Source organism: Pinus tabuliformis, chromosome 9 (assembly GCF_031772625.1).
Source record: "Pinus tabuliformis cultivar Carrire ecotype Pingquan chromosome 9, CPIR1, whole genome shotgun sequence".
Lineage (NCBI taxonomy): Eukaryota > Viridiplantae > Streptophyta > Pinopsida > Pinales > Pinaceae > Pinus > Pinus tabuliformis.
The window spans coordinates 809,065,565-809,076,286 of NC_142307.1; the positions used below are offsets into that span (position 1 = coordinate 809,065,565).

At 33.8% G+C, this 10,722-nt stretch overlaps 1 protein-coding gene across 1 annotated transcript; it reads right to left on the reverse strand.

Annotated features, from left to right (window-relative positions):
* Positions 1–326: 326 nt before the first annotated feature.
* On the reverse strand, positions 327–1,696 carry LOC149151254 (expansin-B16-like). Its single transcript, XM_089439682.1, has 6 exons — positions 1,451–1,696; positions 1,243–1,355; positions 955–1,148; positions 740–869; positions 572–635; positions 327–536 (listed from the first exon to the last, which is right to left on the reverse strand). Exons 1-6 carry the CDS (start codon positions 1,647–1,649, stop codon positions 403–405), a joined length of 834 nt encoding a protein of 277 aa, XP_089295808.1. The 5' UTR covers positions 1,650–1,696; the 3' UTR covers positions 327–402.
* Positions 1,697–10,722: the final 9,026 nt, after the last annotated feature.

Below are 10,722 nucleotides of genomic sequence, written 5' to 3' on the forward strand. Positions count from 1 at the left end.
TTATTAACATAACTATAATTATAATTATAATCTTTTTAACTATATAGATTGTTTTTACTGAAAAATCTTTAGTTCACTTGAATTATTTTAATAAGGCCCCACCTAATTTCAAAATAAACCCCTCTCCAATTGAGTAGTGGTAACACAATTAGTAAGAAAACATATGGACAAAAAAAATTCCCAATTTCAAAACAAAATTTACCCAAAAAAAATATATAGCCACAAAAACTTCAAAACAGCGTTTACATTCCCGCAAATTCCAAGCCGACATCTCCACGTTCCAGAGATGTGGAGGCTCTTGGCCATTGATTCTGTCAAACCTAGAATTCAATCAAACAGTCTCCACACAGATTTTTTTTTTTTGCCCTTTTGTTTTTTTAAATACGCTACTGATTAATGGACCTAATTGTCGAAATTTAGGCGTGATCTGTAACTTGCGTTCGGATACCACTTCTTGGGAATCACGTTTATCGCGGACAACGTTTGTTTCCACGTCAACGTTGTGATTCGCAGAGAAAATGGCGCTCTCAATGGACCTCCCAACAGAGACCAGTTGGCGCCCCCAATGGACCTCCCAACAGAGACCAGTTGGCGCCCCAAGTATGCTTCATTTCCATCCACGCATCAGAGTCCGCCTGTATCATTCATCCACACAATTGATCGAAACGAATTCAAGTTACGAAATGAAGCGCAGAATGATAAAAGTTTGAAGTTGGAATCACCATGGTCCTGCACATACCTGTTTTAGTTGCACAGCTCCCACATCGCCATATCCGGCTTCGTATTCGATGAGTACGGAGAACCAGTAGACCGTGGAGCCTTGGTTCACATGGAAAGTTATGGTCTTCCCTGGGTATCGACACAATGTCCTGTAATAAATACCATCACAATATTACGCATCAACTCTTCAATATCACAACTAAAACCGATAGCTCTCTCTTATGTGTTTTATACCTTCTGTAAAGAACTGAGAGCTCCCCAGTGTTGAGCAGCGCTGGAGTTTTGCCATGGGTGGCCATACGACCAAACGCAGCTCCGCTCAGATCAAAATGCGTTTTACCGAACGCACAGTATCCTCCTGGGCATTCATCAGTTACCACGATAGTTACAGGTTTCCGAGAGCATAAGCCCTTCTCCATGCACTTAACCTGAAGTTTCCAAAAATGCACCATAATTTGGTCATTAATAACTGCAACGACCAAATGCAATGTACTGATCTGAGTCTTTGCAATCATTTCTTACCTTATAGCACGCCCCACAGCCTTCTCCGCCCTTGAATAAAACGGGGCTTACAGCGCCCACTCTGGCTCTCAGAGGCTTCTGATCCACAAGGCCACCATACCCGCAGGCACCACCTGCATTGCGACAAGAGTTACAACAACGTACCACAATCTGAATCAATGAACAATTGAATTATGCGGAATGACATAGAGAAGAATGCGCAATATACCATCGCTTCCATCCCCATTTGCACTGCCATACCAAGTTGCTGTAGCAGGGTGCCATTGCACTTGCTTCCTAACAATCTCAGTGTGTTCCTGACCAAACGCCGCCTTCTTGCGCAAAAACAACACTAACAACACAATGCAAATCGCAGTTACATGAACATGGACGGTGGGCACCACCCATTGAAGCCTCACAGTCCTCATCGTGCTTCCTACAAAATAACAATAATAACCAAATAAATGGCGCCTAAAGAAACTACAAGTAGAAACCCAATAAACAATGAAGCCCAAAGGAACTAGAAAGTCATATTTATTTGCAGAGGTGAGAAACTATTGGCACGATTTTAGAATTTCAAATCCCATCCGTACTCCATAGTAACTGTCAACTGATTTTCATTTTGCTTCGTTTGAAATCTTGACTTCAGAGGGACCCAAATCACCAAACATACAGCCCGATAGATGGATGGTTCTCAACCTACAGTCAGCCTTTCTCTTTTTACTCAACAAATGAAGCAACAACGTGCTCTGGCTACGCTACGCTCTGTAAGTAAACCACGCAGAGATTCTCACACGATCCACAGCGCTGTCACCCTTACCCAACGGTTAAGGAGGCACTGACTGTCGTTGATGGGTGGATCCCATGCCATGTCACGCTTTCTTTTTCTAACACACGAACTGGTAGGTCCCACGCCATGTGGTAAGTGTGTGGTAAGTGGTAAAAGGCAAGTATTAACGACCGACTAGACTCCCACAGTCATTTTTGAATTCAAATTTGGTAGTACCGCCGAAATTTTTTGAAATGAATAGAAATGGTGTAATCAGCGTTTTGATGCGAGCAGGAGAAACAGAAACTGAAGGATTAGCTTCGCCCTCATCAACAACAAAGAGATAAATTTCCCAACCATGGCATGCTCGCTCCTCTCGTTTATCAGAATACTCTTGAGTCTTAACAACATTCCATTCTCTTAACCGAGCATCAACTCCGCGGGATACCACAGGTTTTTTTTTTCGTTTTCTTTTTCGTGTGAGCATAAGATCTCTGCAGCAACAGCTTTCCAGGAGGAAAAATGGGGTTGATTGAGTGAGTTTACAAAATTACTTTGTGTTGATTTTGTAGGTTTTCGATTATTTGATTTTCTTTTGTGTTTCTTTGTATGATAGAGGTGGCCTACGTCAAATACCAGAAATTATCAGAAGTTCTGTCAGCATTGTTAAGGCAGTGGATTGGTGAGATACACGATCCTAAAACTGGGGATCTACGCGGTGCTAAACCTGGGCACATAGTCCAGGAGGAAATTTCTTTTGCTGGTGGCATTCGGCTTCAATATATTCGAATGGCATTGCCATATTTAGTTGAAATGGATTGACAATTCCCACGTTACTCCACACTGCTTGCATTTAACTTTGGCGACAGAGACCTTCAATCTTTAACAAGAGCAGAAACTTTTGAATCTTTGTTTACAAGGAATCAGCATTGTAATCAGCATTTATCGTGGTCCTACTATTGTACATTTCATATTTGATTATGAGGTTAATTAGTTCGATATTATGAGGCATTCTTTGAATCAGCAATAGCATGTTTCGTATATTTGGTTCTGAACATCAGAAGGGTTGATCATATGGATTTTCCAGCTTGTCCAAATTTTCAGGCTGTCTGGTCATATATATCTTAATAACTGAAGTCACACTGGACCATATATATCTTAATAACTTAAGTTACACAGTTAAAAAACCACCCATGTTATAGCCTGAAGTCTTTTGGGTTTTTATTGAACGTGACAGAGAAGTAGTGCTGAGAAAGCAAACAAGATTGAAAGCTAATCCATTCTGTGGGTCAAATATGTATAACCAAAGGATATGTGATTTTGAATGCACTGGTTTTGATGTGAGCACAACATTTAATGGTGTCAATTTATGAGGACATGCTATTTTCAAAAATGGTAATTTTGAAAATAAGGTTTCTTGTTTGGAGCTTGCAGAAGTTTATTTTTTTTTCCTCTTTCCTTACAGGACCAAGAATGGAAGGAAACAAACTTTTGTTAGGCCGGTAGAGGTCCCCATGATGGAGACACAAATGTAAAGGAAACAAACTTTTGTTAGGCCGGTAAAGGTCCCCATGATGGAGACACAAATTTACGGGGCAATCAAACGTGGTGTGGAGGATCCCTATAATAAAGATACATATGCCCATTGAGTTAACTGTTCTTAGTAATAAATTGTTACTCTAGATTGGAGGGTCAACAATGAACTTGAAAATTTTGATAGCAGAATAACTTGGAAATTACTTCAAAAATGCATGCTAATCATGCCATTTTCTATTTTCTATGAAAAACTTGAAAAGATATTTATTGAAAAAGTTATTAATATTATATTTTATTATTAAATTTATGTGAATATTTATTCTGGAAAATGGAATATATATTTTATAGTGATTTTGGAATTCAAGTTTTTGTGATCTATATCATAATGTATAATACATATAACGATTTAAACGGTTATTGAAAAAAAGTTATTAATATTATTTTTTATTATTAAATTTATGTGAATATTTATTCTGGAAAATGGAATATATATTTTATAGTGATTTTGGAATTCAAGTTTCTGTGATCTATATCATAATGTATAATACATATAACGATTTGAACGGAAAAAAGTGCGATAATGTTTTTTATTTTTATTTTTTTATTTTTTAAATGTATTAGTTTAATACAATAAATATATATATATATATATATATATATATATATATATATATATATATATATATATATATAAAATTTAACGTTAAATAAATAACCATTAATTACAAATATTTATATAAATAAAATTATAAAATAAATTAAAAATAAATTAGGAAGTGTAAAAATATGATGGTTTAAAGATAATAAGAATTTAGGATGAATATCATCTAAGGATTTGTCTTTTTAAGATCACTCAAGTTATTGAAATTAGGGTTTTTGTTTTTTCAAGATTATTTAAATTATTGAAATTTTTAGAAAATGAGTGGATTATACTAGAATTTTGTTTGATTTGAAAAAAGAAATTGTTTTTAAATAATTGAATTGGTCGACTTGTTGACTCAAAAGTCAAATTATATTTATAATTGGAACAAAATGATATCCAAACAATTTTTGTTAAAAGATTTTGCTTATCACGAAAATATATTTAGGATTCATAGTTTTAAAAATGAACTCTAGTTTAAGGACCTCGAGATTGTTGACCACAACAAAGGGATCATTTCTTGTTGCTTCAACCATGGAGCCTAACCATGAGGGTGTCTAGAGAATTGAAACTGTCATCTTTCAATAGAAAATGTGCTTTAACGACAAAGACTCGACTTATTGAGTTAACCCTCAAGGCTTTTAAAAAATAAACTCTATAATAATTGTGTGTGTGTGTGTGTATGTGTATATATACTAGCATAGATCCATTTTAATTTAGGATTTTCCAAGGGCTAAGAGTGATCAAATCTCTTAATATGTAAACCTTTTCTCTAGTGCAAAACTTGAGGAAAGGTTTGAACTTAGAGAGATATGATTCCTTTAGGCTCTTGCTAGATCTCGAATTAAAATGGATCTATGTTGGTTTTGAGTGAAATATTAATAAAATGTTTTAACTAAAAAGAAATATATTTAATCATTTTATACAAAATATACATAGTTGATATTGAAATATTGTATTTATTATTCACATTCTCCACATTAAAATGTTAATACATTCTCTCTCATATTGAGAAGTAGAAATTATATATCCATTGGATAATGATTCTCCTTAAGTTATGGTAAATATTAAACAAAAAAAGCTTAATGTGTGTGAAAAAGGGGAGTGTGGTTGAGGTAGAGTGGTAAGGTTAGTACCATAAAAAGAAAGAAAATAATTTATACATTACAATTATGGCATATAATTATTATCATTGGCCGATATATGAGCTGAAAAGTATTATGTAATTTTTTTTAATGAGTTTGACCCCGCATTAAATTTCTCTAATAAAGGAAGGGCAAAAAAAGATAGGGCACCATATTAGTATATGCCATTGTTCTGACTCATGTCAACATCTGGTAAGAATTGCACTCGCCTCACTTCTTTTATTAACATCTATGTCTCTCCCCAACCCCCAAACTCCAATGTCTCACGAGGATCACCTCACATCTGCTTTCCCAGGGACACCAACCCAACCCAACCCCCATCTTTCCTTTTTCTCTTTATTTTACTGATACGATTTCTCTACCATGGATGCAATGAAGAAAAACATGGTGGTGGATATGGATAACGGTGGGCGAAGAGTTGCGATCCCAATAACCTCACTCACTGCACATGAAGCAGGAGGGGGAGGGAGCTATGCAGTTTTACAATTCGTGTGATTTATCCCTTCTCTCTCTGTGAATTGGTCAACCCTTAGATTTCTTCCGTAAAAAGATCAATTGTGCCCTAACTTAAAGGTTGATATTCATAAAGTGACCAAAATTTCTATCTTATTGTTGGATATTTTGATGTGATTTTACTTTCATATCTATTGAGGCACATGACATTTGGCATTATAACATTTTCTTGGGCCAAAAAATTGAAGATTGTTTCCCCTATTTTGTCGGTTTTCAAAGACAATGGAGGGCCACAACACTTTAATCAATTCATGAATCTTTGTAAATAATATTTGGAGAAATAGTTTACATATCTGAATTCCTCATGGAAATCATCGATTTCAAATAAAAAAAATCATTTGAGCTGGAGTTTGGGAAGTGAAGATATCATTGATGTAAAATCAATGATTTTTTTTTTTCATGATGGCCATGTGGACTGTAGAGCTCATATATTTTCATGAGATTGTTAGATTGCCATCAAATTAGTGCCATTGGGTAGAATATTTTTGGGGTTTTGATTTGGTATATTAATATCTTGTAATTTCACTAAATATTTAGTGGACTACAACTATTGCAAGTTTTTTCTCTCTAACCCTCACAGAGGCAAGAAATAACATTGTAATAATGTTGTTGGAAAAAAAATCTATGATTGGTCTCATGGGATCAAAGATATAAAAGAGATAATTGTTAAATGTCAAGAGAATTACATTTTCATGCCCATATACCCTTACAATAAGGAAGGATATAATCAATAAATATATACTTAGAATGATCTCAAGGATAATTTTAATAATTGATATCTAGATAGTTGTGATTTTTGGGCTAAAAACTATTTGCATATCTTATATGATACTCTACTACACCTTATGTAGAAAAAATTATTGACAGAAATCAAGAGCCCACTATGACTACCAATATTATAGTGATAATATTACTTCTAGATCCATCCCCAACCCTTTACAACTATGTGGATGGCCATTTTAGGTATTTTATTTATGATATTGGTGGGTACTTGGAGCATATTATGTAGTCATTCATGGAGGTCAAGAGACATTATTTGGGTGTTAGCTTTAACACTCTTACATGGAACCCAAGTTGAAGGTGGAGCTTAGACTACTTCAACATGGTCGCTAACTTGTGTACATGGGACCTTGGTATATGTTTGTACCTTCTCATAATAAGAATTGAGGGACCTGAAGGACCCATAATATAATAACATTAATGGAAGCTATTCAATGTAAGTTGAAATAGACCCATTATATTATTAATCCTGATCAACTATGGTAGCTAGTATTGAATATATGTAATAGAGCCTCATTAAAGAAGGTCCACTAGGTAGTCAGTGTGTTGTTATGATTAAAGTTCTCTTGATAATTATACATAAAAATGAGGAACTACTTATGAGATATGTTGAAGACTATTGTTATTGGAGCTTAGTTCATTGGGAGGTTCCCTTTCAAAATGAAAGCGACAAGGCATGGAATCCTTCCATAAAAATGATTGATTGTAAGGTGTTTGCCTACCTTAAAGGTTTTTATATTAATAAAGTGAGGATAATTTCTATTTTATTGTCAGATATTTTATATGTGATTCTATTTTCATATCTATTATGGTATGTAACTTTTATCCCTCTAAAATTTCATGATAGGAGCATCACTAGAAAGGAGCCTAGGAATTTTTTAACCTTTCGTGCATCCATTAGATCACAACCATCTTGCTAAGAATTAGTGCCCTTGGAATTTTGTCGCTTTTTTTCTTTGGGAGCTCCCAAATATAGGGCGGGAGGGAAGAGAATTGTTTATGGCATAACATGTTTTTGGTTTTCATCAATTTTTCTTCGTTTCTCTATCAAAAAATATTCTCTTTCAACATGTTTCTCTATACAAAAAATATTCTCTTTCAACATATTTTTTTAGATATATTAATCAAATTTTGAAGAGAAAGACTCTTCATTATTTATTAAGCTCTAGATATTGAGATATAATGTAAATTCTCTTACATTAAGGGCATAACCTTTATTCATCATTAGCTTATCAGTTATTGTTAGATTGGTTTATTGATACATTACATCATTTTCACTTTATGTCCTATTTATGGCAAAGGAGATTCATTTGTATAGACACCCCATCTCATATATTGTTTTACTGTAAAAGAAGATTGCCTCCTTGAAGAGGCTTCACATTCATTCCTCCCTCTCATTCTCAAGGTATGGAGTTACTTATATCTTTTTATTTATGTTGTTTTGAATATTTGGTGTATAGCATATTTAGATCCTTTAGAATTTTTTCTTTAAAAATATCAACATCTTATAAAAATGATGGTTCTTTCAAAATAATAATATTTCCATGTATCTTCTTAATTTTTATTTCTTGTATTCTTGGCCTAATTGTTCACAAACAATTGTAAAATCAAGTTAGCCATCTTTCCTCAATATATATCACATTCAAAAGGATGGAATTATGTGAGATAGGAGAATTTAAAGGATGATTTTGCATAAACTAATCTACAAGTGTATTAGTTAAAATATATAACAAGTACGGTGGGAATTTTTATATCAATAATTTTTTACGCACTTTTTAGCCCCTACCTTTGCCAGGGACTATAACCACTCACCTTGTGGTCAAAATCCCTTGACACTCGATTATTTTACCGACTTTTTGCAATTTTTTTGTAACTTTAACCAAAGTTTCGGGACTCTTCTTTTAATTTACAATTTTTCTTAAATTTTTAAAACAATTTTATAATTTTTGAAAAATGTATTTCTGATTTTCCAATTGGCTTAGAGCACTTTGACGGGGCATAATAGACCTGTGGAGTGCATTTTTATTTTCCTATTTGTCAATGCCTGACAAATCATTTTAAAATGGAAAAAAGGCTAATTTTGTAACTGAGCATTCCATCGATGAGTGTTATGACACTAAGATTGTTATCCCTGACACTACTAATGTTCATCCTGACATTCACATTGTTATTCCTTTTCCCATTTCCTTTATGTAAGTGGTGGGGGGAGGAGGGGGTGTCCGCAATCCTTATGAGTTTTCTAAATCAAGTGCAGAAGTAGTTGCACAGAACAAGGGACACAAACTCCCTTACACACCCTTTTTTTTCATACTCTTTCTCCTGCAGTCCCCGCACACCGTCCATTAGAGGAAATTTCAGCCTAAAAGTGCCCATGGAATTTTCATGTATATAATATGTAAACTAATTGAAATTCTTTAAGTTTAAAAGTATGTACATATAAATATTTTGGAAAAAAAATAAATATATAAATATATATATTTTAAAATATATTCTTAGCCTGTCTCCTTATAGGTTTACTCAAAGTTCAAGTGTAGACACTTATTGGATGTAAAATTAAATTCCACATCTAATGAGTACCCATTTTGCATAATTTTTGAGAAAACCCACATTGATAAAAAAATGAAGATACATTTAAAAAACATGTTCAATACGTTTTTTTAATATATCTTTAATTTTTATCAATGTAGGTCTTATCAGAAATATGCACAATGGGTATTCACATTATGGAAATTTTGAGGTCTAAAATGGACCTCTTAAGAAAAATATACAACCAAAATAAACTTTATAAGAACCAATAGGATTCAAGATAATGATGTCTACCATGGGGGATGATTCACCATTTTTGGAGTAAAAAAAGAAATATAATAAAATAGTAAAACTACTTTTTCAACTCGTATTTTCATCTTATCTCCCTAAGGTTTTACTCAAATTTTGAGCAGAAGTACTCGTCGGATGCAAAATTTAATTCCTCATCTAAGAAGTACCCATGTTGTGTACTTTTGATGGATCGTGCTACACGAAAAATGAAAAATACATGAAAAAATGTGATTGCAATCATGTTTTTCATTTATTTCTAATTTTTCATATACCAGGTTCCATCGAATGCATGCAACATGGGTACTCCTTGGATGAAGAATCAAATTTTGCATCCAACGAGTGTTTCCACTTGAAATTTGAGTAAATATATGAGGAGATAAGTTGAAAATATGAGTCGAAAAAATAGTTTTTTCTTTTTTCCCTCTAAAATTTGATGATGTAATCTAATATTATTTTATTATTTCCACTATTATTTTATAATTTCTTTAAGAGGCCCATTTTAGACCTCAAAAATCCCCTAATGTTGGATGTGGAATTTAATTTCACATTCAATGAGTGCCGACAACTAAAATTTGAGTAAACCTATAAGACAATGAGCCAAAAATAAAATAAAAAAATAGTTTTCTTCTTTTCCTCCAAAATTCATAGCTCTTATTTTATTATTTTCCCATTATTTTACTATTTTTCCTTAGGAGACCACTTTTAGGCTGAAATTTCGTCTAACGTAAGCACTGCACAACCCCATAGATGCTCTAATTGGAAGGATCATAATCTATTTGTCCAAAGGCAAAATCCCTGCTACTAGGAACAAAAGCCTTACTTGTCAGGCTCCTCATAAGATCCTTAATGGCACTCTTGTAGGCTTATGGATTCGGCGCAACAAGATTGCCACAAATAAAGCCCATGTAGCTTTCAGAAGTGAGACCAAGAATGAAGTTCTTGTTTTGGTATCAGAGAAAGCACTAGTCGAGCCAAACAATGGCCCTTGTTGCTTCAAAACATGTTTCACAAATTTCTACCGTGATGCTCTGTGAGCAATTTAAACATTTTACGAGGGTGGTATCACCCTTGCACTATAGGATCCCAAACACCCTATTCAAATTTCTCTCAAGTTCATTGCTTGTAGAGAATTTGTTCCTTTCACAAGCGTAATCAAGGGCGACAATTTTCCTGGTGGGATATTGAGGTCCAATGGAGAGTAGAACATAATCCATACATTAGAGAAATTTTGAGGTCTAAAATGGGCCTCCTGAGGAATATTATAAATAACAGTGGAAACAATAAAATAAGATTAGATTACA